Source organism: Callithrix jacchus, chromosome 5 (genome assembly GCF_049354715.1).
Source record: "Callithrix jacchus isolate 240 chromosome 5, calJac240_pri, whole genome shotgun sequence".
NCBI classification, from domain to species: Eukaryota; Metazoa; Chordata; class Mammalia; order Primates; family Cebidae; genus Callithrix; species Callithrix jacchus.
In genome coordinates, this window is record NC_133506.1 from 11,182,912 (window position 1) to 11,209,061 (window position 26,150).

General features: G+C 54.8%; 1 protein-coding gene across 3 annotated transcripts; it reads right to left on the reverse strand.

Annotated features, from left to right (window-relative positions):
* Positions 1-1,440: 1,440 nt before the first annotated feature.
* Positions 1,441-25,488, reverse strand: SIGLEC1 (sialic acid binding Ig like lectin 1). 3 transcript variants are annotated; one of them, XM_035298266.3, is made up of 22 exons: positions 25,324-25,488; positions 19,818-19,893; positions 19,090-19,367; positions 18,489-18,785; positions 16,470-16,736; positions 15,846-16,100; positions 13,878-14,177; positions 12,579-12,836; positions 11,180-11,515; positions 10,470-10,727; positions 9,971-10,273; positions 8,067-8,327; positions 7,629-7,940; positions 6,841-7,092; positions 6,262-6,531; positions 5,921-6,172; positions 5,302-5,604; positions 4,739-4,999; positions 3,342-3,644; positions 2,980-3,082; positions 2,513-2,585; positions 1,441-1,985 (listed from the first exon to the last, which is right to left on the reverse strand). In XM_035298266.3, exons 3-22 carry the CDS (start codon positions 19,115-19,117, stop codon positions 1,926-1,928), a joined length of 4,752 nt encoding a protein of 1,583 aa, XP_035154157.3. In that variant the 5' UTR covers positions 19,118-19,367; positions 19,818-19,893; positions 25,324-25,488; the 3' UTR covers positions 1,441-1,925. The 3 variants fall into 3 exon arrangements, with proteins under 3 accessions (XP_035154157.3, XP_035154156.3, XP_078227422.1); XM_035298265.3 differs by having other exon boundaries at positions 19,090-19,449; XM_078371296.1 differs by lacking the exon at positions 2,513-2,585 and having other exon boundaries at positions 19,090-19,449.
* Between the last annotated feature and the right edge of the window lie 662 nt (positions 25,489-26,150).

The window sequence follows — 26,150 nt, forward strand, 5'->3', positions numbered from 1 at the left end:
TCTGCCCTCCCCATTGTCAGTAATGTAGACAAGACAAGTGCTGAGTTTGTGCCCACCTACTGCATGCCATGCACGGTGCTGGTCACTGTGGGTGGCAGATGTGAGCAACACACGGAGCCTCGAGGAACAGAAAGGGACACAAATCACTTCAGCACAAGGTAATTTGTGATAAATGCCATGTAACTTGCACCCCCAGCTCCATCCTACAGGCGATGTCTGAGAATAAACCCCACTAACATGTGAGTCCTCTATGCTCTAGCCCAGCTGTTTGGGTTGCAAGAAAGTGACTCACTCCAGTTGCGTCATAGGGTAGAGGTTTATTGGAAGGACATTCTGGACGGGCTCCCAGAAAGAGTCTGGCAATGGAGCATGAAAAGGAATGGGGCTGGAATGAGGGAGGATGCAGCCTCTGCTACACAAAGTTCACCTGGCCTCCAACTGCCTCCCAGCCTGTTAGGTGCCAACTCCCCACTTCTCTCTGGTTTTCAGCCCAAATCCCAGAGCAGAGGGCTCCTAGCTCCTCCCACCATCTGCACCAGGCTGCAAGGGGAGTCACTAGCCCACTCGAGAGCTCTCTCCTGTCGGTCCCTGATTCCCAGGGGCACGTCGTTCCTTCTTGGTAACTCATCCTCTTTAACAGCCCCTGACATAGGGTCCTCCGTGAAAAGGACAGGAGCTCACTCAGTCATGGACAGGGATGTATCTGGAGCAGGAACAAGGATGCTGATGATATCTGTGTTTGTCCTTACTCTTGTAAGTGCCAGTAAGGCAGTACCCATCCCTGGGGGTAGGGGTGGTGGTGGGAACGAGGGCATCTCTTCTTCCAGAGGCCAAATCTGGCATAAGGATGTCTGCTGAGGCAACTCTACTGCCTGGCATGCTCTCTCCCTAGGAAAACACCAAACCTTTTTTATTTCCTCAGTCTTAAGTGTGAGAGTGATCACCTCTTCCAGGAAGTCCATGACCAGAATGGTCAGGGGCACACCTTGGCCCTCAGTAGATGGTCACTGAGACAAAACATGGCCTGCTGGTGGCATTCCCATCAATGTCAAAAGTCTCAGAGATGAGCCCACAGTTGGGAGTCCTTTGGAAACCCAGTTCCAAATGTCTTTTGAGTCCTCTGGACTCAAAAGAAAAACTGCATTTCCCAGCCTCCCTTGTAGCTCGGAGTGGCCATGTGATACTCCAGCCAATGGGAAGTGAGTGGAAAAGTCATGTGCAACTTCTGGGTTGCATCCACCATGGGCAGGGGTGTGTTTCTGCCTTCATTCTTCCCTCTTCTGGCTGGAGGGCATGTGGACAGAGCGGGGCCATGGTGAGCCTCACAATCAAAGGCAGCATTTTAGGGATAGAGAAAAGGAAGATAGAAGGATCCTGAGCCCCAACACCTTAAACCATCATAACAGCCAGACTATCACCGGAGAGAAAAATGAAATTTGATCATGTTGAAGTCACTGTATTTGGTCTCTCGTTACAGCAGCCTAACTTATATTCTGCTGAATACAGAGTGCCTTGGCGAACCTCTGAGGATGCAGGATGCTCTAATCCAACCAAAGTCCAGGGTGGCTTTCGAGGAGAAAGATGTGAAAGGGCAGGGCTTCCTTTGAGGGAGAAATGGAGAGAAGGGAGGACATCCAGAGAAGAGAGAGCAAGAGAAGCGGTCAACGTGATCGACTTGGGGCTCCTCAGCATCATCCAGGGTCAACAACCTCCTGGGTAGACTGAGGTTTATCCCCACCTCTCAGCACCCATTTCTGGGGAGGGCGGCAAGAGGCTTGGAGCCAGGTCATAAAAAGTCCGATGTCACAGAGCTTCTGTTTTCACAGAAGCAGGCAGGACCCAACGCTGCCTCATTCACATTCACGGGCTGGAGTCATCACAGGCACTGGCAACCTTCTCCTCCAGAGGGCAGGCGACACCACCAGTCAGCCCAGGGGCGGGTCACAGGATGAGGTCTCCCATGTGGCTGCATCAGGATCAATGAGCTTCCCACAGAGAAAACCCTGGTCACAGGAGGCCTCTGGGAGCCAGGGCAGGCCCCACACCTCCACCCTTAGGTAGGGTCCCAAGAGGATTGGTGGGAGTGTGCGTGGCTGGAAGTGTGACTTGGAACCCTGGCCCACCAGATGAATCAGCTGCAGAAGGACACAACACAGGGGAGGAGAAACTGACTTTCACTTCTGCCCAGGTGATGGGCAGGCTCAGCAGTGGGGAAGAGGGGTCTCAGAACAAAGGTGGGGGAGTCAGAAAACGTGTCTTGGAAATGGAGGGGATGCTGCTAAGTCCAGAAAGTCTCCCCTAGTCCTCTATGCCAGCCACCAGCAGACACAGGGGTTCTCTCTGCTCCAAGCAGGGCTCTCTTATCTTCTGAAGGGCTCCTGGTTCCCTGTACAGTCTTCCCAACCTCCCCTTGGTCCCAGGCACCATCCCATAAATGGCATCAGCCTCCAGATGCCAGCCAGCACTGTGGGTTAGCTGGGTATTACACTATCCATGTGTGTTGAATGGATACCTGCGTGGTCTCTTTCTGAGAAGCCATCTCCACCGAATTCTCACCCATGTTCGGCTTATAAACACGCCTCTTTCTGCAAGGCCCAGAGTGGACTCAGAGAGCCTCTCCCCTCCCTACCGCCTGCCCCCATTCCTCTCCCGTTCCCCATAGGCTGGCTCCAGACCACCCACAGCACAGCACGTGGGAGCCTCATGGAGAGTGAGTGCTTCCTCTCTCTTCCTCCCCAGCCCTTGCTTCAGCACAGCCAGGGCAGAGAGGAGAAAAGAAGAAAACTACAGCTAGGAGGATTTAGGGGCAATTCTAGAAGAGATTCCCAATTTGGAGGGGCAGGCTGGGAAGTAGACAGCCTTCCCAGGCTGAACTTGAGAGGAGAGAGGTTCTCCTAAAGGACCTGGGGGAATCTGGGGGCAGGATGAGGTGGCCTTCCCCACCCCGATCTTCTGGCCCACCCCCAACTCCAGACCCACCTCCAGGTGTGGTAGGCCCACAGGCCCAACAGCAGGAGCAGGAGGACCACCAGTACTCCCAGGGCCCAGAGCAGCTGCTGGAACTGACGCAGGTGGTGCAGGGCTGGAACACAGAGTGGGGCTCAGGGCAGTCACAGCTGCAGGCCCCCAATGCTCCCTTCTAAGGGGACCCACCCGAGATGAAACCTTCTAATTTTTTCTTTATCTCTGAAGCTCAATCCATGCAAGGGAGCCCCTAGCAATAAGTTTCAAGTAGACAGGCAAGCCGTGCTGCACTGAGGGGACACAAAGAAGGAATCCTTGGGTCTAAGAACTGGGCATTTGTGTGGAGTGGCCTGGGAGATGGAGCCCCCTTCCCTCACCTCTGGCCCCAAAGTAGGTGGAGGTAGAGGCAGAGCCCAGGGCATTTGAAGCAGAACACACATATTCCCCTTGGTCGCTGGGCCTCAGAGCCTCGATGTCTACCCTCAGGGCATTGGGGGAGGCCAGGACATGGATGTGTGGCTCTGCAGGAATACCCCGGGGCTGACTGGAGGCCACCAGTCGACTGCCAAGGTGGAGAGTCAGGCTGGCGAGGGGCTCACTCTCCACTCGGCAATCCAGGATGCCCTGGAGGCCATCCTCAGGCTCCATGAAGACTGTCATGGTGGGCGTCTTGGGAGGGTCTGTGGGGAGGAAAGGAGTGTGGTGATTACAGAAAACAACCACAAATTTCTCCTTCCCTGTATCCACGCACAATGACTTTGCTGCTCCTTCCATTAAGAGGTAGAACCTATTTCCTCACTCCTTGAATCTGTGAATCCATTTGACCAACTGAAGAAAGAAGTGATGTTGTATAACTTCAGAGCCAGACCTTAAGAGGCCTTGTAGCTTTCGCTATCCTTGGAACACAACAATGTGGGAAGCCTAGGCCAGCCTGCTGGGCACATGTGGCCCAACCACCAGCTATGAGCATGCAGTCATCTGAGGCCACTGGACAACTGCAGCCACATGAGCTGTGAACAACAGAAGAACTGCCCAGCTGAGCCCAGCCCACAGAATTGAGCAAATAACATGACTTTTGTTTGAAGCAGTTTTGGGGTGGCTTGTTATGTAGCAACAGCTGACTAATACAATGTAAGCATTGGTGAAAACTGGAGTGGGAGACCAACACTGATGAGGGCCTATTGTGTGCCAGATACTCACCATGCTTTACTTCTTTTCTTTTTTTTAAAGAAGGAGTCTCACTCAGTCAGTTGCCCTGGCTAGAGTGCAGTGATCATGATCTTGGCTCACTGCAACCTCCACCTCCCACATTCAAGCAAATCTCCTGGCTCAGCCTCCTGAATAGCTGGGATTACATGTGTAATCCTGTGCCATCATGCCATGTGCCATCATGCTGTGCTAATTTTTGTATTTTTAGTAGAAATGGGGTTTCACCACATTGGCCAGGCTAGTCTCAAACTCCTGGCCTCAAGTGATCTGCCCACCTCAACCTCTCAAAGTGCTGGGATTACAGGCATGAGCCACCATGCTCAGCCATTTATTTCTTATACTACTTGCAAGATGAGGTGAATGACATATTCCCCATTTTACAGATGAAAGAAATCCTGTCACAGATGTACAAGATCACACAACCAGTCAGCGGGAGAGCCAGGATTTTAACCCAGGACTCAATATCTGTGAAATCCTCACTCTTTGCAGACAGAAGAGGAGGAAGAACTGAGGTGAGTGTGTGAGATGTAGGGAGACTAAGGCAGGGGAGGGGGCTCACACTCACAAAGCACTCGAAGCATGACCGGAGCGGAGATGGCAGCCCCAGCAGGGAGCTCAGCCAGGCAGTGGTACATCCCAGCTTGAGCACGAGCCACATGGGTGAAGGTGAGAGTGGGCACAGGCTCCGTGTGCAGCCGCCGGCCATTCCAGAACCATGCAAAGGTGGAGTTGCCCACAGGCCCAGGGCCACCTGGGAGGTGGCAGCTGAGGTTCAGGGCAGTGCCCTCAGGCACATCCAGGCCAGGCTCTGCCACCACGCTTGGCCCTGTTGGGGAAGGATAAAGAGATGGTTGGGATCTGTAGGTCTGTGAGGGTGGAGCCTCTGCATGGGACCTCTGAGGGGCCTCTGCACATTGCGGGAAGGTCTCAGTCTGACTTGAGATCTGGAGTCTCCAAGGTGGATCTGTGCCCCCACCAGTAGGAGCTGTTCCTCCTCCATCATATTAGGCCTCTCAAGGCAGGGCTTTCTCAGGCCAGACAGCCCCTTCTAATGGGAGCTCCAGCCCCTCCCATGGACTTGGCCCCTACAGCATTGGAGCCCCTCTTCCTCCCCTCTCTCCGGCTCACCTTCCACCTGCAGCCGCCTGGTGGTGCTTACTGAGCCCAGCAAGTTTCGAGCTGTGCAAACATAGGTGTCATCATCACCTGCGGGCACATCTTGCACCTGTAGCCGTAGGGAGTTTCGGGCCACCTGGACATGGCCTGTCCCCGATGCCAAGCTGTGGACCCTGCCACTCGTGGCCAGCACCTTGCCATCATGAGATAGGGCCAGCTCAGCAGGTGGCTCACTGTCCACGGTGCACTGTATCACAGCCATGGATCTGGTCCTGGAGTCCCGGAAGGAAGACAGCACGATGTCCTGAGGGGCATCTGCGGGCAGGCAGGGCACAGATAGGGGCCTTGCTTAGGCACCTGCTACTGCCTATTGCCCAGCTGCCTGGGGTTGGCCAGGCTGAAGCCTCTGAACCAGTGGTCACTTCCTAGAAGTGACACCTTCCCAGGAGGCCTGTGGGCAGAGTGCCAGGCAGGGTTTGTAGAGCTGAGTCTCTTTCTCTAGCACCTACATCCTTTCCCCAACTGCCCATTCCTGGGCCCACTGCAGTTCTGTGCCCACTCTCACAAGAGCCTAGAAGCACCCTCCACCACCCTCCTCCTGGGCAGCCCTGACCGAGGACTCCTTGCTCACAGAGGACTTGCAGGGCAGCAGGACGGGAGCTGCGGGTGCCCTGGGCATCCTGGGCCTGGCAGGAGTAGGCGCCTGCATGAGCCCGCGTGGCCACCGGGAATGAAATCGAAGCATCTGGACCCTCCTGCAGCCAACGACCATTGTGGTGCCACGCATAGAGGGTGGGTGGGAGGGCAGCAGGGTCTTCACAAGTCACTGTGATGGGGGTACCCTCGGGCACAGTAGCCTCTGGAGCCAGGATCACCTGCACACCTGTACAAAGGAGGCCATGATCAGCTGGGCCCAACCAGACACCACAGTGGGTTTCCATCTCAGTGGGCTTGGCCTGGGCCCTGCCTCACCCTCTAGCCGCAGTTCCAGGGATGTGTTGGCCTGGCCCAAAGGGCTGCGGGCAGAGCAGCTGTAGAAACCCTCGTCACTGGGTTGTGGCTCCCGCAGCTCCAGGCGCAGGGTGTTGGGGATAGAGGCTGCTGTCGAGGAGGCCAGGAGGTGGCCGGCGTGGCTGAGGGCCAGCTGGGCAGGTGGGCGGCTATCCACAGTGCACAGTACCAGGGCCAGCTGCCCACCACGGCTCTCCAGGAGGTAGGTCAGGCGCAGATTGCGAGGCGCGTCTGCAGGGCACAAGAGGCTTACACAGAGTCACAGCCTGCAGAAGGCCAGTTTGCAGGTTGCATTCAAACTCAGAAGGTCCCTGGCTCCCCACCCCAATGGCTCCTGACCACCCAGTCTGGGGTACTGCTCCTCTGCCCAGACAGGACTGGGCACCCCGGTGCCCCCTACTCTAATGCCCCTTTTCCCGTGCTGCACCAGCTAGCTGGTACCTAGTTCCCCACCGGACACTTGTAGGGTCCCCGCCCTGCTCAGATCCCTTGGGTTGCTGCCATTCCTGCCAGCCCTACCATGCATCCAGCCAGACTCACAGAGGACGTCCAAGGTGATTGGTCTGGAAAGGCGGGGTGCCTGACCAGGGGGATCTACACTGCAGTGGTAGGAGGCAGCATCCCTGACCGTGACGTTGGGCAGGAGGATGGACCGGGCACCCAGGCGCTGCTTCCCATCCTGGTACCACGTGTAGGTGAGCTGGGCCGGGCGAGTGGTCCACACAAGGCAGGTCAGGTTCACCAGCTGCCCCTCCTGCACGGCTGCCCCAGGCCACACCTGCACATTCACAGCTGGGGAGAGGGAGGGCACAGGACACCAGCCAGGGTCTTGAGGCTGTATACAGCAAGCCACCTGTCTCCGTGTGAGCGAGCTGCCCCTACTGCTGGGGACCCCTTGGCCTCTGGGAGCCTCAGGTGGCCCACCTATAAATGAGGCTCAGAAGTCGCACTTGGAACAGCCCACTGGCTCCTGAGTGGTCCCAAGTAGAGTTCCACAGATCCCTGGAGAGCCCCAAGCCCCTCCCTGACCCTGGTGTGGGGCAAATGGAGAGACCACAGATCTCCCCTCCCTTGCTGCACTTTCCCCTGAAATTCCCTGTTTAGTTTTATCCACTGGGCACGCATGTAAAATCTGGTGTTTAAAAAAGGTTCTTGTGTGAAACTTAAGTCTGGAGTCAACCACCCTTAGGAAGGGTGGGAATGGGGACTATTCCTACTCTCCCAGGCTTCTAGAACCCTCTCCCACCTACTCTCCTTTTTTAAAGGAGACACACACATACACATGTGCACGCACGCGCGCGCGCACACACACGCACACACACACTGACCCTGAGCATTAAAGTCAGCAGAGGCCGAGACCTGGCCTAGGGTGTTGGAGGCCTCACAGGTGTAGACACCCTCATCCTCCAGCATTGCCTCGTGGATCTCCAGGCGCAGTGTGTTGGGGGCTGCAGCCACCTGCAGCCTGGGAGAACCACCTGCAGGTCCCCCCATGCCTTGTAGGGTGGAGGCCACGAGGCGGTCCCCATGGAGCAGCCGCAGCTGGGCTGGAGGGTCGCTGTTCACACGGCACAGGATGAGGCCCAGCCGCCCAGGGCCTGTGTCCATCAGGGTAGTGAGTGTGACCTGGCGTGGGGCGTCTACACAGGGTGGGGAGTGTCAGCACCCAGCCAGAGGTCCCTCATCCAGGGCTCTGTCATGTGGCAAAGCCCAGGACCAGGGATAGCATTCCTTCCCCCACACCTGGATGGGATAAAAGTCCTTACAAGACACGTGGAGGCTGACGGGTGCGGCGAGGCTCGTGATGGCTGAGCCTGGGCCCTGGGCTTGGCAATGATAGGCCCCAGCTTGTGTCAAAGTTATGGCTGCAAATCGGAGCATGGCTGAGGTCGGCTCCTGGAGGGGCTGGCCATCCCGATACCAGCGATATGAGGTTCCCTCTGGGACTCCTGTGGGTACCTGACAGCTCAGGACCACAGCCTGGCCCTCTTGGAGCTCAGGTGATGGTGACACCTGGACCCAGGCTCCTGCAGGGGAAAACCAAGAGCAGGTGAGGGCTCTCCACCACACCTCCCACATTCCAGAACCACCTGCATGCCCACCCAGGACTACACACCCAGCCCCATGTATTGTAGCCACAGCCCCCTTCCAGACCACCTCAGGGCCCACTCAACCCCATGCCTTGGCCCCTCCTGCTCCCCACTCTCCTGCACAGGCTCCATCCTGGCATTTGCCTTCCCCGACCTGGTGGGATGGTTTTATTGTATCAGTCATATGTTGCCTACCAGTGCATAAACCTCATGGGCACTGGACTTGTGTACTTGTATGACCTGTGACCCCAGTTCCAGGCGCTGCGCCTGCATGTGTTAGCTCCTGACAAATGTTGATTCAACCCATAAAGCACTGAAAAGGGAGGGATTTAGATAACCCCAGGGCCACCATCCTGACCAGGAGCTGGACTCAGCATGGGTGATGGAGGGCTCGGAAGGGAATGTTAGCAGCTATGTGATCTTGAGCACCCTTGCCCGACTGGCCCTGCATCCGACTCCAGGCCGCAAGAGCACAGGAACCAGGGATCAGGCAAAGGGCAGCTCCTCAGTGGCCCCTGGGTCTGAAGCAGGAGAACCTCAGGGTGCTGGGAGAGATGGAGGGGCAGCTGAAATGCCCAGCAAGAGCATAGACCATGCCTGAGACCACAGCTAGCAGGGTCATGTGGCTGGGGAAAAGCTCCTAAAACTCTAACCTTCAATTTCTCCCTGTGAAATGGAGGTGGTAAGAAAAGATACACAGAACTGAGGCTCACAGTAAATGTCCCAAAATTGGTGCTGTTGGTCACTGTGGGAGAAGCAGCACACTTTTTCTTTCACTTTTGCATTATGGGTATTATCTTTCCTTTTTCCTGGTTTGTTTAGGGAGATTTTTTTTTTTTTTTTTTTTTTTGAGACGGAGTCTCGCTCTGTCATCCAGGCTAGAGTGAAGTGGTGCACTCTCAGCTCACGGAAACCTCTGCCTCCCAAATGATTCTCCTCCCTCAGCCTCCCTAGTAGCTGGGATTATAGGTGCCCACCACTACACCTGGCTAATGCTCGTATTTTTAGTAGAGTGTTGGCCAGGTTGGTCTTGAACTCCTGACCTCAGGTGATCTGCCTGCTTTGGCCTCCCAAAGTGCTGAGATTACAGGTGTCAGCCACGTGCCCGGCCTGAGGGAGGGTTTTTATAGCAACTACACACACACACACACACACACGTATATACATGAAGACTATGAGTATATTATACGTAAGCATATATATAATGTATATTTGTATGTGTGTATGCTCACACATAAACATATATGCATAATATACATATGTATTAGGTTTCGTATGAGAATGTTTACTGTGTAACAAAATTATATGATCACAAAATAAGTTTAGTCAGAAAGTGCTCCCACCAAGCCACCTTGTGAATTGCTATTGCCTCCTAGTGGCTGCTGCAGTTATTACAGGTGAAAATATCTAGCTGGAGGCAAGGGAGGCCTTCTGCTATGCAGGCTGGAAACTGCCCTTACCAGAGCTAAAAAAAAAAAGGCACATTTCTGCACAAAATTCACAGTATCCAGCCCAAAGTCTGACCAGAGTAACCCCCAGGGCATCAGAGTCTACCATATCTTCAGAAGACTGACACTTACCTCGGACCTGGAAGAAGACTGAAGTGTTGGCTGATCCAAGAACATTTGTGGCCTCACAGCGGTAGCTGCCAGAGTCCCCAAGGCCCAATTCTCGGACCTCTAACTTCAGGGAGTTGGCCTCAGCCTTAGCCCGGAGCCGGCCTTGGGATGGGAGCTGAGGACCCAGGCTGGTGGTCAGGAGGTGCTCCCCGTGGAAAAGGGCCAGCAGGGCCAGGGGGTGGCTGTCCACAGTGCAGACAAACACAGCCATGTGGCCCTGGCCCACGTCTAGGAGGGCCGACAGCTTCGGAGGGTCTGGGGGATCTGTAGGAACAGAGGGAGCTGAGGCCACTCCAGCCCAGCTCACCACATTACCACTGCCATGCTATGTCCCCCACCCCCTGCCACACACATAGCCCAAGCCATGTTCTTTCCTCCCAAATCCCAGCTCAGGCCCTGCTTCTCCCCAGACCACCCCTCCATCCTCCAAGTCCCCAGGTTGTCCTTGCCAGTCACCCACAGAGTACATTCAGGTGCACGGGAGTGGAGAGTTGGGTGTCAGCCTCGGTGAGGATGCAGCAGGTGTAAAGGGCAGCATCAGTCCTGGCCACGGGCAGCAGCGTCACGGTCTCCAGGGGACCCTGGGCCCACAGCACCCCATTTCGAAACCAGGAGAAGTTGGCAGGGCTGCCGGCGGCTTCCCGGCTCACATTGCAAGTCAAGTTGGCCTCTGTGCCCTCCTGCAGTGTGTGTGATGGTGCAATGACCAGGACAGTGGCTGGAGAGCAGGCAGCACAAGCTCACTGACCACCCCCGGCCCGGAGGAGTCGGAGGTCCAACCACCCAGCCTGGAAGGAACAGGAAGGAAGCCCCCTGGGGTGCCCACAGGCTGAGGGAGACAAGCAAGCCAGCTCACAGGGAGCCTAGGAGAAGTGGGTCCTGGGGACTGTGGGGGCCCTGAGCAGAGAGGGATGCAGCACGGGGAAGGAGGATAAGGCAGTCCAACTGTCCCAGCTGGGAAGCCCGTCCTCAGAGACCAGCTGTGTCGCCTGTCCCCGGCCTGAACAGCGAGCACAGGAAGGAGCAGCTCTGCCCTTCCTGAATGCAGAGAGGGCAGCGAGGGGCTCCACTGCTGCACAGAGTGCTTTTACCTGATTAGATCCTCCTCAGAGCAGGACAGCCCAGGGCTCCAGCCCTGCCCACAAGCCACCCATTCCCTGCCTGACTCACCCTGGCCATTGAAGGTGGCAGAGGCAGAGGTGTTGCCCAGGGCATTGCTGGCTTCACAGAGATACAAGCCCTCCTCCTCCAGCAAAGGGTTGTGAATCTCTATGCGCAGCAAGTTGGGGGCTTTGGTGACCTTCATTCGTGGGGAACAGCCCCCACAGGTGCTGCAGCCACCCCCTGATGGCAGAGAAGTGGCCACCACGTGGTCCTTGTGGAGCAGCTGCAGCCGGGCTGGGGGGTCACTGTCCACACGGCACAAAAGGAGGCCTCGCCGTCCAGCCCCGGCCCCAGCGGCATCGAAGTCCAGCCTGGTGGTGAATATTGGTTGGCGAGGGGGGTCTGCAGGGAGGAAGAACAGGGATACTCATCCCTTGGTTGCTGCCAGGCCCCACAAGCCTGGCTAGGCTCCCAGAATACACTGGACAAAGATGGGTCCCTAGGGCTGCCCCAAACAGCTGTGCAGATTGTGCATTGCACAAGAGCAGCCAGACCAGGGCAGGTGGAACTCAGCTCATGCTTCTCAAGCTAGGCTGTGCCCTGATGCTGAGTCTTCCCAGAGGAAGGAGCACCATTTTCTAGCTCAGACAGAGGTGCTATATGGGCTGGCTGCCACCTTGCATGTGTCCCATCTGCTGCTGAGCAGGGTGTCCACCTAGCAATCCCCTGGGGTCATGCTCTCTTCCCACCCTGTACCCAATCCCTGACCATGGAGCCTCTCCTCAAGTTCTGCCCTGCATCTTATCTCTGATCTCCAAGCCAGCTCCCTTGATACTAGCTAATGCATAGAATGGCCTCTTCCTAAAGGCTTCCGGAGACAGGTGGCCAAAAGAGAGGCACCAGGCAGGCCCCCATGTGATTTCACGCAGACACCAGAAAAGCTTGCAGAGGCGGCTGCCCTCTGCCAGTCCCAGGACATGGCTCCAACACACATGTATCAGAGGAAGCCTCTGGAATCAGGCCCTTGATCTCATAGGAGCTGCCCCACTTGGTGGATGCAGAAGGGCCATCTGTCCCTGTGCTGCGGGGCTCTGCCTTGGTGTCTAAGGGAGCCCAGCACAACCTGTGGGGCAGGTGCGCAAACAGAAGAGTGTGACATCCGGGGCTCACCCATGAGGACAAAGCACGGACGTGGTGCCCATGCTGGGTTTGAGGCTGGGATAGAGGAGCCCACAGGGCTGGGATTGGAGGGTAAAGATGTGGGAAGGTAGAGAAGGCCCCAGCCTCATTCCCTAAACTTCAGTCCCAGGGGGAGAGGCCCATCATGGCCAGGCCTGTGACCCAGCCCTCCTGATACAGACCCTGGGGCAGGGCAGGGCAGGGCAGGGCAGGGTTAGGGGGCCTGGAGGAGGTGGGGTGGCTGGTGGGTCCTGGCATGAGGCTGCAGCTGGCTGTGGCTGCTCACAGAGCACAGTGAGGATGGCTGGCGAGGAGGGGCCGCTGGTACTGTGGCTGTCCTGGGCCCGGCAGTGGTATGAGCCGGCGTCAGTGCTGGAGGCCGCGGGGAGCAGGAGGCTGCTGCTGGGGCCTTCGTGAAGCAGGGCTCCATTCAGGTACCAGGAGAAGCGGGCATCAGGCGTGGGGCGCAGGCCGCTTCTGCAGCTCAGTGTCACTGCCTGTCCTTCCACCACCTCTGCTGCCGGGCTGATGAGGAGGCGGGCGGCTGCAGGGAGAGGGAGAGGCTGGGAGGGGTCCCACCTCCCGACCCTCCATGCTGCCCTATGCAGAAAGCCCTCAGGGTTCTCCTCTCCCTGCACTACTGTAGGTAGCTCCAGGCTTTGTGGTGGGTCAGGAGGGTTTGCCTTTGAATGCCAAGTCAGATCTATAGGTGGGAGCTGGCTGCAGCCTGGTTAAGGATTCAGAGGTCTCAGATGTAATGGTTTCAAAAAAGAAAAAAAGGATCCAGAGCCAGAGCCCAGGCTTATGTCCAGCACCTGGCTTGTGGGGGTGTGGTAGCTCAAGCCTGTAATCTTAGCACTTTGGGAGACTGAGTCAGAAGCATCATTCGAGGCCAGGAGTTCCAGACCAGCCTGGGCAACACAGTGAGACTCCATCTCAAAAAAAATTTTTTTTTTTTTTTGAGACCAAGTCTCACTCTCTTACTCAGGCTGGAGTGCAGTGGCACGATCCCGGCTCACTGCAACCTCTGCCTCCCAAGTTCAAGCGATTCTCCTGCCTCAGACTCCTGAGTAGTTGGGATTACGGGCATGTGCCACCACGCCCAGCTAATTTTGTATATTTAGTAAAGATGGGGTTTTATCGTGTTAGCCAATCTGATCTCGAACTCCCCACCTCTGGTGATCCACCTGCCTTGGCCTCCCAAAGTGCTGGGATTATAGGCATGAACCACAGCACCCAGCCAGAAGACCCCACTTAACTATTTGTCTTCCCACATCTGACTGCTAGCACAGAACCTGCCTCCAAAGTTTCATAAATAAAAAATAATGAACACTTCTGAGGGACTCTCCAAGTTTAGAATCAGGGTATCTGCAAAAGGAATGATGTGACCTGCCGTGTTTCCCTTTCCGCCTTGACTTTCAGGAAGCTCTGAGGTTGGGTGACTGCATATCCCCAGTCTTTTATGTTACCTAGGCAGCTAGTTCAGCCCTGCCTTCGAGTCCACTAGACTTCTAGAAGGAAGGGGCTGGAGCAGGCTCCTCCTCAGGCTCCCTCCACTCTCCCTGGCTGCCGGTGCCCGTCTTACCATTGGCATGGAAGTCCAGGGTGGAGGTTGCATTTCCAAGGGAGTTGGTGGCTGAGCACTTGTATTCCCCACTGTCAGCTTCTTCCAGGTCTCGAATCTCCAGGTGCAGGGAGTTGGGACCAGAGGTGCTGCTGAAGCGTGGGCTGTGATCTCCATCCCCAGAGGTGGAGGCCAAAATATGACCCCCATGTGACAGCACCAGTGTGGCCAGGGGCTCACTGACCACGGAGCAGTGAAGGATGCCCACAAGCCCCGCCTGGGTCTCCAGGAAGGCTGTTAGGACCGGGATGAGAGGTGGGTCTGTGTGGAGACGAGAGGCAGGCCTGTCACCCTCTGACAGGGGCACTCCCTGGATACCCTGATACAGCCCGTGACCTCTGCACCTCTTTGATCCACCATGCCCTGGGAGAAGGGGGTGATCCCAAAGCACCTGAGTGCCTGCTGAATACGCTTTTGTCCTTGGGCTGGGCACATCACTCTGTTGTCCCAGTCAGTGCTCAAGGCCACCCTGCAAATGGGGATAGGAGCCCCACTTCGAAGATGAGAAAACTGATGGGACAGCGCCTTAGCCAGGTGACCAAACTGAGCATCATCAGCGGTGGGACAGACTGATACCGAGTGCCTCCTGACAGGGCATAGCAGCACGTCCTCCACCTTCCCGCCCAGAGGGCATGGTCCCGGACCACTGGAGTCAGGCAAATGCTGATTGAGGGACCTCCACAGAACAGCAGGCCTGAACGCTCCAAGTTTCAATGTCAAGAACGACAAGGAAAGACTGAGGAACGGTCCCAGACTAACAGAATGAAGAGGTGCGACGACCCAATGCAAGTGTGATCTGGGATTGGATTCTGACCAGAAAAAGGATGGCTGCAAAAGACAGTATTAGGTACATTATAGAAGACTATTATCTAAGCTATAATCTATAATTCACATTTTTACCAATGTAATCCCAGCACTTTGGGAGGCCGAGCCAGGCACATCACCTGAAGTCAGGAGTTTGAGACGAGACTGGCCAAAACAGTGAAACCCTGTTTCTACAAAAACACAAATATTAGCCAGGCATGACGGCAGGTTCCTGTAATCCCAGCTACTCGAGTGGCTGAGGCAGGAGAATATCTTGAGCCCAGGAGGCAGAGGTTGCAGTGAGCTGAGATCATGCCATTGCACTCCCTCCTGGGTGACAGAACAAGACTGTCTCAAAAAAAAAAAACAAAAACAGTCTTCTATTAATGCTAAATTTCCTGCTCATGATCATTGCATTGTGGTTACATAAAAGAATGATATTAGGAATTTAGGGGTAAAGCAGGCTGGGCATGGTGGCTCATGCCTGTAATCCCAGCACTTTGGGAGGCCAAGGCAGGTGAATCACAAGGTCAGGAGTTTGAGACCAGCCTGGCCAACATGGTGAAACCCCGTCTCTACCAAAAAAAAAAAAAAAAAAAAGGAATTTAGGGGTAAAGAGGCCTCATGGTTTGTAGCTTCAGGAATATAAATATACAAATAGATACACAGATAGATAACATATTCATATGTATAAACAGAGAGTGTGCATATATATGCGCATATGTTCACATAGAGCAGATGTGCTTACACACAAGAGCCATATATGTGCATATGTATATATGGAAGTCTATATCCTTACATTTATATGTATGTATGTACATGGATGTATGTGTATGTGTATATGTGCATGTGTGTGTGTCTGTGTAGAAAGCAAGAAAGATAAAGCAAATGTGCCAAAATGTTAACACACGGGAAACCTAGGTTAAAGGTATATAATCATTCTTTGTCTTCCTCTTGCTCATAAGTTTAAACTTCCAAAATAAAAAGTTTTTATAAAATAGGAGGGAACTAGGGAGGACAAAGCCTTGCCCAGGTGTGCAGAGCTGGGACCTGAGCTCAAGGCCACCTCCAGGTAAGTGGCCCTGCTCTGACCATGTCCAGTGCCACCCCACCCTGGCCACTTACGGTTGACTACCACGCTGACAGCACCTGAACGCTCGCTGCCTTGGGCATTCTGCACCTCGCAGAAGTAGTAGCCAGTGTCAGCCCTGGTGGCCGAGTGCAGCTGGAGGGTATGGGAGTGGGCATCCTCCAGTGGGGCGTGGTTCTTGTACCAGCTGTAGCGGAGATCGCTGGGTGCCTGGTTGGGTGTACTGCAGCCTAGTGTCACTGTCTGGTTCTCTAGGATGGCACCTGCTGGGCTCACCTGGACCTCAGCCACTGAAAGGGCAGCATAAGAGGTGCTGGGGGGTCCCAGCTGACTCCCAGCCCCAGCCTCTCACAGTCCCTGGGTCTCAGTCAATCAGCCTCAATCTCTGCACATCCTCCACCACCCGCTGCTGCAGTGGAGCCTCTGGGAGTGCCCTGCCTCTCTCCGTCCTGCTCACCAGGATTCCCCTGACACCCCGCCCTTTGTGGGGGTATCATTACCTGTCTCATGGTAAGACAGGGCTGGAACTCCACACCTGCATCCAGGAAGCACTGAGTTATGCCAGCTGCTGGCTCTGCCCTTCCCTGTCTCCCCATTGCCCCTGAGGCCTGAGCCCTTCCTTACCCTCTGGCCAATTGGAAATCTTCCCAAGGACTCACTGAAAATGTGGAGGTTGATGGGGGGTGAGACCGAGGAACCCACGCCATTCCAAGCTTGGCAGGTGTAGACACCAGCGTCGCTCCAGGTTGCCTGGAACAGCTGCAGCATACCAGTCTTGCCCCGGAGGAGCACCCCATCCTTGAGCCAGGTAATGGAGCTGACTGCAGGGTAGCTGCTGTTCACCTGGCAGGTGAGTGTGACCAGCTCACCTGGAAGGATATTCCTCCCTGAGGGGCTGAGGAGGATCTTCACACCCTTGGGGGCATCTGCAAGGCACAGTGGGGGTCATTGGGTAAGGTGTCAGGGAGGGCAGGGGATGGCATACTTCTTGACCTGGACTGCCCATGTCTGTCCCTTTCCCACCACCCCCTGCGCCTGATGCATCCCTTGTCCACTGAGAGCCGATCATGGGACGCTTGATCCGGTGTCCAGCCTACTCCACCAGCTGTGGTTTTCTGCTTCCCAATGCTGTCCATTGCCCCTGCTGTATTTGGGGTGAGCTCCACACACTGGGCCATGGGTACCCCACTGCTAGCTTTAGTGGCCTGCTGGAAGCTGTTAGTAAGGGACCAACCACCTAGTGGGAGGGGCCAAAGGCAGTGTCAAACCAGTTCTGAAAATAGTTACCGGTTTGTAAGGAAGAGGCCAACAATGCAAGGCATTTCCTTAAATCTTGTTCCAAAGCCTCTCTCTGTGTATTCAAGTGTTTTATTCTTATTTTTTTAGAAACAGCGTCTGGCTCAGTCACCCAGGCTACAGTGCAGAGGCACGATCATAGCTCACTACAGCCTGAAACTCCTGGGCTCAAGCCATCCTCCTGCCTCAGCCTCCCAAAGAGCTGGGACTACAGGTGTAAGCCACCACATCCAGCTAATTTTTGTTTTTTAATTTTTTTGTAGAGACAGGGTCTCACTATGTTGCCCAGGCTGGTCTCGAACTCCTGGCCTCAAGCAATTCTCCTGCCTTGGCCTCCCAAAGCACTGGGGTTACAGGCATGAGCCACTGCATCCAGCCTCAGGTGTTTAATATGTGCCAGGCACTCTTCTAAATACCTTACCTCTACTTTATTTGTTTTTGTTTGTTTGTTTGTTTGCTTTTTTTGAGATGTAGTCTCACTCCGTCACCCAGGCTGGAGTGCAGCGGAACAATCACAGCTCACTGCAACTTCGTCTCCTGGGTTCAAGCAATACTTGTGCCTCAGCTTCCCCAGTAACTGGGATTACAGGCCTGTGCCACCACACCCAGGCAATTTTTGTATTTTTAGTAGAGATGGGTTTTACCATGTTGGCCAAGCTGGTTTCAAACCCCTGGCCTCAGTGATCCACCTGCCTCAGCCTCCCAAAATGATGGGATTACAGGCATGAGCCACCATGCCTGGCCCATCTCCTTTCATTTTCATCAGAAATCGATGAGACAAGAACAATCTGTTGTTATCTTCACCATAGACATGAAAAAAACAGAGGCTCTGGGAGACAAGGAACTTGCCCGAAGTTTTCACATCTGGTGGGTGGTGGAGCCAGCAACCAGATGCCTGTGAGCAGCGTTTGTTCTAGAACAGGCTGCCCTGTTTGAGATGGAAAGTGCATAACCAATGGAAACCCGGCTTTCTCCCCACTGACTCATAGCTATGCCTGGGTGACAGCCTGATCACTATGGTCATGGGCAGTCCTAAGGTGGGAAAGAGTTAAACCCCACCTCCCCAGCAGCCTTCATCGAGGGAGAAATACCAGGACACCTGCTGCCAACCCTGAGGCTGCATGGGAGTGCCTGTTCCCCAACCCTTGTGTCTCCCTTTCTCTGCCCAGCCTGGCCTCAAGGACAAGTCCCTTTGAAGCAGTAGGAGATGGAAGGGAAGCACTGAATGAAGCTCTTGGGACTCAGGACCCCTGGAGGCCCAGGGGCAGCCTCGCTCTGCTTCAGGAGCAAGGGCTCTGTTTCTGTGGGCTGGAGAGGGGCTGGTTTCCATCAGGGAGCCATAGATGTGCTCAGTCACAAGGCTGTGGCCCCAGTCAACTCACACTTCACTTGGAGGTGAATCTTGGCCTGAGCGCTGTGACTGGCCATTGAGAGCTGGCAGTGCAGGACCCGGCCATGATCCTGCCAGGACACAGCCATGTGGAGGGTCTCCAGGTGGCTGACACCGGTGGGCTCAGACTTATAGCTGCTGGAGGTGACAGAGCGAGCAGGGTCCTGGCCTTGCCACTGCAGGCTGACCTTCTCCTGCAGGCACATGTAGGGGGTGGAGCAGTTGAAGTCCACCTCTGTGCCCTCAAGAAGCTCGGCCGGGGAGGTGATGGTGGGTGCCCTGGGTTCCTCTGCAGGCAGAGACGGCAGTGTTCAGGACCCTTTTCACCACCCCTGAGACCCCTTGCCCTGGAAACCCCAGCTGAGGAGAGCCCTGGGGAGGGGGCGTTTAGGGGAAGGAAAGGCTTCTTTCTACTCCCAGCCCCACTCGAGTGAATACCAGAGAGAACCAGGCCTGGGCCTAGGCTGGGGCTGGAATCGAGGCTGAGACTGGCTGGGGTTCGAGTCAGGACAAGGGTTGGGGCTGAGAGCCCAAGCGTCCAGAAGCAGCTTGGGAATCCCTCCCGGGCGTAGCCAGGCCACCCCCCTTATCACCTGTCACTGTGACCAAGGTGCCTTTCATATCTGACCAGCGGTTGCCCTCGCTGATTTCGAAGCGGAAGTTGTAAGAGCCGGAGTCCTCGGGCCGGAGGTCCTTCAGCAGCAGGCTGCACACCCTGTGCTCGGGGTGCCCCACGAACTCGGCGCGGCCGCGGAAGTGGGCCTCCACCCGCGTGAGGTCTGCCGAGTGGCTCACCACCCACTGCCGGCCTGAGTAGTCATAGTACCAGATGGTCGTGATGCCGTCATGCACCTCCACATCGGCAGGGAAGCTGAAGATGCAGGGGATGAGCAGGCAAGACCCCTTCACGCCCTGCACATTTTGGGGGCTGGAAACGCCCCATGAGGCCTGGCCTGGCGGAATAATGGCAGGGGACAGAGACGGGGGTGATACTGGCCTCAGGGTGCTGCAGAGCCCTGCAATCCCCCCAGGGAAGGTGCTCAGATGGGCTCCCAGACTCTGCCCTGCCCCAAGAAATGCATGCTTAGAGCCACCCTTCTCAGTGCCCTGGGGACAGTCCGCTGCCTGAGGCCACTCAGAGGTTTGGGAAGGTGGCCCCAAGACAGATGGCAGCTCCCTGCTCAGCTCCTGGCCACTGCCCCCCGGGCCCTCCCCTGACCTCAGCAACCAAATCTGTGACCCAGGCATTGTCCAACCTGCCAAGGGCTGGACTTTTGCAGGCTGGGGCCTGGAAGATAGGCAGTAGGCCTGCAAAGCTCACCTGCGGAGAAGAACGAGGCCAGGAGGAGAAGCTCCGGCAGGAAGTCCATAGCAGGTTCTTGTGCTTCTCCTGTTGCCTAAGAGGGTGGCACATACCACACTGCTGGGCACACAGGGGCCTCTGGGCACTTTAGCCCCAGCACCTGCTGGGAGTCCAAGCCTGTGTCCCCACCTCCTCTGCTGGCCAACCAAACAAGAGGGCAGGGCCCTTAAGGACCTCTGGGTCAGCCAGCAGGAGGCCCTGTTCCCAGCTTTGGCTGTGCCTAGGAGTGCCCTCACTTGGTGGCCTGCCCCAGAAAAGCCTGTGTGTCCCTTGGCCCTATCCCAAGTTCTGCTTTCCCAACCCCTCAAGGATACCACCCTAGGGCAGATGAACAGCTGTTTCTTCCTCTTCCCTACTTCCCTGCCCACCCCTCCCCACCACCCAAACCCACAAGAACTGGAGCCCAGAGACACCTAGTGACTCACTCCAAGACACTCAGCTAGAATGATGGTTCCTTCCTGAAGCTTGTCTCTCACCCCCTGCCTTACCGGCTATAGGCCTTTCTTTTATTTATTTGTTTGTTTGTTTTGAAATGGAGTCTCACTCTGTTGCCCAGGCTGGAGTACAGTGGTGTGATCTTGGCTCGCTGCAACTTCTGCCTCCCAGGTTCAAGCGATTCTCCTGCCTTGGCCTCCTAAGTAGCTGGGATTACAGGCTCGTGCCAACATACCTGGCTAAATTTTGTATCTTTAGTAGAGATGGGGTTTCAACATGTTGGCCAGGCTGGTCTCGAGCTCCTGACTTCATGATCCACCCACCTCAGCCTCCCATAGTGTTGGAATTACAGGCATGAGCCATCGTGCCTGGCTAGTGCTGCCTTTAACAGTCACTCCTCTGCTCACAAACCTTCTGTGGCTCCCCATTGCCCGTGAGATGTGAAAGGTCCTCATTTCTTGCCCCAGTTCCGTTCCCATTTCCTGCTCCCCACAAACCCACTCTGGGGCCAGTTCTGTCTGCTCACAGGCTCCCTAGCTGCCCAGCTCTATTTCTGCCTCAAATAATGTTTGCCTATTGAAAAGTTATTCAACCTTCAAGGTGCAGCATGAATTTGGCTTCCAGCTGGAATTTCCCCTTTGAGGTTCCCGTAGCCACCCCAGAGCTATCTCTGTCCTTGCCTTGTTTTTTACAGCTTGTGAGAGCCCATTTCTCAGGCCCCAGAACTGAAGATACATGCCCCATAGCAGTGCAGAGCCCATCAGGCATTCAGCAAACCCCTTAGTGACTAAGAGAGGGCTGAGGTCTTTAGGGGTTCAGAGTTGAGGTTCAGAGTTGGGGTGGGGAGGTGGCTGGGCAAGTCTAATTTTGACAGGTGGCATGAGAGTCCTGTGGAACACATACCCCACAAACATGAGTTCCATGCCCGTGTGTACCATATCCAAATAGGCCAGCCCTCAACCATGGAGTGCCCCAGTCAGGGAGTGTCTAAGGGGTACCACAGACCTGCGTCCAAAAGGAAGAGATGCCAGAAACACATATAACTAAAATTATCAAACTCTTAGAAGACAACATAGGTGAAAGTCTTTATGACCTTGGACTAGGTAATGCTTTCTTAAGTATGAAATTAAAAGTGCAGGAAAAAATAGGTAAGTTGGACTTCATCAAAATTTAAAACTTGGCCAGACACAGTGGCTCACGCCTGTGAACTCAACAGTTTGAGAGGCTGAGGCAGGAGGATCCCTTTAGCCCAGGAGTTTGAGACCAGACTGGGCAACACTGCAAGACTCTGTCTCTATGAAAAATTTAAAAATTAGCCGGGCATGGTGGCACAGACCTGTGGTCTAAGTGGAAAGATGGCTTGCGCTCAGAGAGTCAAGGCTGCAGTGAGCCATGATCACACAACTGCACTCCAGCCTGGGCGACAGAGTGAGACCCTGTCCCAAAAAAAACAAACAACAATGTATACGCATCAAAGGGCTCTATCTAGAGAGTGAATAAAAGGACAACCCACAGAATGGGAGAAAATATTTGTAAATCATGTAGCTGATAAGGGAGTAATATCCAGAATATATAAAGAATTCGAATTGACAACAACAATAAAAACAAGAAACCCAACTCCAAAAATAGGCAAAACACTTGAATAAGCATTTCTCCAAAGAAGATATACAACTGGCTAATAAGGACCTGAAAAGATGCTCAGCATCACCAGGCTTTAGGAAATGCATATCAAAACCGCGGCGAGATACCACTTCACATTCATTAAATGGCTACTCACAAAGAAAATCAACACAGAAAATAATACATGTTGGTGAGGATGTGGAGGAATTGAAATTCTTGTGTATTGCTGGTCGGAATGTAAAATGGTTCAGTCACTGTGGAAAATAATCTGGCCATTCCTCAAAAAGCAACACAGAATTACCATATGATCCAGCAATTCCAATCCTAGGTATATGCCCAAGAGTACTGAGAACTCTAAGAAAGTACTCCAACAGAGTACACCAATGTTCACAGCAGCACTATTGCACTACAAGGTGGAAACAGGTCAAGTGTCCATCAATGAATGGGCGTGGATAAACAAAATGTGGTATGTACACACAATCGGCCATAGAAGGAGTGGATTCTAACACACGTGAACCTTGAAAACATGACGCTCAGTGAAATCAGCCAGACACAAGAGGGCGAATATCGTAGGATTCCAATTACGTGAAATATCTAGACTAGGCACATCCGTAGAGACAGAAAGTAGAATAGAGATAACCAGGGGCTGGGGGAGGGGAAGTTCATGTTTAATGGTTGCTGAGTCTCTGTTTCAGATCGTGAAAAAGTTCTGCAAATAGCCATGGATTGTACACGTAAAGAAGTTAAAACAGTAAACTTTATATTATATATATTTCACCACGTACACACCCATGTCGCCAACTTTGCAGTCCTCCCGGTCCTAAATGCTGACTTGGCCAAGTGAACAGGAGGCTGGAAGTGGGGACAGGAAACTCATGACCTCCCAGCCCCCAGCCCATCTGCCTCAGGGGCTGGGCTCAGCAGATTCCGATGACTACCAGGGACCACACCTGGGAAGGGGCTGAGCCGAGGCCCAGGGCCAGCCAGGCTGACCAGGTGGGACTTAGCCCAATGCAGAATGCAGAAGGGGCGCCCCGGCAGGGAGCACAGCACAGGGCTGGATGGGGACAGGAAGGACACTGCTCCCCAGGGGACCTACCCTCTTGCAGGGCTGCTGCAGTGAGCCAGTCTGGCCATTTGTGGATGCCCAAGGGCTCGCCTCCAGTTCTCTGGGAAGTCTTAAGCTTCCTCCTCTTCCAGGAAGATGCACCCACAACCTCATACCAGGTTCTTGGCCACCGGAAAATGGTATAGGTGGGGCCCTGGGACCCGGACACCTCACCATGAAGAAAAGCAGCCTGCTGGGCACACTGGGGGTCAGATGTGTCCCTGGCCATGGGGGATGTCAGGGTCAGCTCCGCTATGGCCAGGGCAGCTATCCTGTCCCAGATCTCCTGTTCTTTCCATTTGGGGTCCTAAAAAGGGCAATTGTGAACCTGATGGAAGAATGGTGGGGTTCTGGATACACTGATCCCAGAACAGGGGGTGGGAGGGGACCCTTTCCAGGACCACACTAATCACATCATGCAGAGGCCACCTAGGTTTAGCCCATCCCTAACCCCTAAGGGGTCAGCCCCACCACGGTCCCCCCATTGGCTCAGCCTGTTCTACCACAAAAACCAGTGTCTGCCCAGATAAAAAGAGAAAGAGCAGGGATAGCTCCAGAAAGAAGACCTGTCCCCGTTTGAAAGCCTGGTGTTAGGCTGGGCACGGTGGCTCAATCCTGTAATACCAGCATTTTGGGAGGCCGAAGTGGGAGGATCACTGAGGTCAGGAGTTCGTGACCAGCATGACCAACATGGTGAAACCCCATCTCTAAGAAAAATACAAAAATTAGCCAGGCATGGTGGCGCACACCTGTAATCTCAGCTACTCATGACACTGAGGCAGGAGAATCACTTGAACCTGGGAGGCGGAGGTTGCAATGAGCTGAAAGTGTACCACTGCACTCCAAAAAAAAAAAAAAGAAAAGAAAAAGAAAGCCTGGTGTTAGGGACAGTGCCCCCTGAGCTTGGGTTGGAGCTGTGGCCTGGTGCTCCCAGCTCCCCCTGGTGGTGGAGGAGGGATTGCAGGTCCCAGGGAAGGGAGCGGCGTACCAGGAATAGGGAGCAGCTCTGTAGCCCTGAACCATCCCTCCATTGGGCAGTGACTCTTTTGGACATCATTGTCCCTCAGAGAGGAATTTCCTGAGGTTCATCCTTGGGTTTCCAAGTCCTAGGTGCTCTGAAGACAGGATTTTAAATCCCCACTCCTAGAATTGGTATGTGTTGCATCAGGGTGGCTTGGGCTGGCCTGGTATATGGTGGGCACTCACATTTGCTGCCTATTTGAGACCAAGTGCCTTAGGAAGGCTTGGAGGGTGAGCTGGGGCCCCAAGTCCCTGACCTCTGATCTCAGAGGCCAAGTTGAACTGGGGGAGAACGGGCAGAGGCAGTTTCCCTGTACACAGAAAGCCACAGGCACAGGATTTAGTTTCTGTTTCCTGACACCAAGGCTTCTCCCCAACTTCCCCATTGTGCTGGAGAAGGAAGGACACAAGGTGACATGGCCAGCTGAAGCGCACTGGCCCACAGATAGGGAGTCAGGGTACAGACGGGCAATTCCTGGAGCAGATTACAGTCAAAATAGTGGAAATCCCCAATCACAGGCCAAATTTTTAATTCTCAGAGCCATAGAATCCATAACTACTGTCTATTGGCTTTGCCATGGGCAGTAGAAATTTCACACTTCATTCCTTAATCTGGCTCTAAAAGTTCCTGGCTGGACTGGCCACTCCCTGAACTGTGCTGGACAACACTGGGAGCCCTCCTGTGAATGGACCAAGTGGCGATGGATGAAGTGGAATGGGGCTGAGGTTAGAGGAAGGAGAGATATCGCTGGGCTGGGCTGGGGCTGGGGTCAGGGCAATGGTCAAGTCGGAATTCTGGAAGCAAATTAAGGCTGGGATTGGGGTGGACATTGAGGTTGAGTGACGGGTGAGGGTAAGGGTGAAGGTAGGAGCCAGTGCAGGTGATGGTTAAGATACCGTCAAGGCCGGGTTGAGATAAAGGTAATAGAGTTGGAGCTGCAGTTTGGATGGTTGGGATTGGATGAGGTGAGGGTTGGGGAGCAAGTGAGGTGAGGGTGAGGTAAGGGTGGAAGAGGGGTTGGAGCTGGGGCTGAGGCAGGGTCAGAGCAGGACGGTGCTCAGGACTGGGATTGGAATGCAGGTTGGAAGGATGTGGGGTGGTGGAAGGGTTGAGTCCAGCTTTGATTAGTGCCTTGGCCTTGGACTGGTTTGGGGTCCAGCACTCACACCTAGATGCACTCCCTCCACCCCCGCCTGCACCCCGCTCAGCCAGCTTCAGCCCAGCCCCACTCCTAATGCTCCACTCACCCTCGGGGCTGAGGGACTAGGGACGGGGAGTACCTGCTCCACAGGAGGAAGTGGTTGCGGGGGTGCTGGACCTGCGAAAAGAGAACAGGAAGGACAGCCAGGAGGTCCTGGTGCAGCTGGCTCCCCAGGGCTCTGCCGGCTCCAGAGAGAAGGATCACGTCTCAGGGGCTGCTTCCTCTTTCCCAAAGCCTCAGCTCTACTGACCAGCCCAGAGGCTGGTCAGGGAGGCAGCTGCAGGCCTTGCGCAATGCCAAGACAGGAAAGACCTCCATAGGGGAAGGCCCTCAGCAAGGCCAGGGACTTAGGGACTCAAGCAAGCAGAAGTGGGACCGAGGTGACGCTGGAGTTTCCTCGGGCAAAGTGAGAAATGGGGTGGGGGCTCCCATTCACCAGCCAAGTCCACACCCCTCTCTCTCTGCGCCCTTAGGGAGGCTGAGGGGGGTGGAAAGTTGCTTCCCGTACACATCTCCTCCCTGACACCTAGGAGGGAGGCGAGCCCAGCCTGCGGTGGGGACACACAGTGCCCAGACCAAAGCAGTTATTCTCCAAGCCGTCAGGAGCCTCCCTGTACCACTGGGCACTCTAAGAGTCTCCCAAGAGGCAGGCCCTTACTGGGGGGACCAAGGGCCCCAAAGTCAGGACACTCCTCAGGCTTTCTCTTCCCCCTATCACTCTCCTGTACATTTTTTGGTTTTGGTTTTTTTGTTTTTGAGATGGGAGTCTCACTCTGTCGCAAAGGCTAGAGTGCAGTGGCACAATCTCAGCTCATTGCAACCTCCGCCTCCCGGGTTCAAGCAATCCTCATGCCTCAGCCTCCCAAGTAGCTGGAATTATAGGCAGGTACCACCACTCCCGGCTAA

Coding starts and splice junctions, on each gene's coding strand:
- SIGLEC1 (XM_035298265.3), bottom strand. CDS start 19,866: ATGGACTTCCTGCCGGAGCTTCTCCTCCTGGCCTCGTTCTTCTCCGCA. Junction 12,837..13,877: donor CCTGGACTTCCATGCCAATG/GTAAGACGGGCA, acceptor CTCTCCCTGCAG/CCGCCCGCCTCCTCATCAGC. Junction 8,328..9,970: donor AGTCTTCTTCCAGGTCCGAG/GTAAGTGTCAGT, acceptor TTTCCCCTGCAG/GAGCCTGGGTCCAGGTGTCA.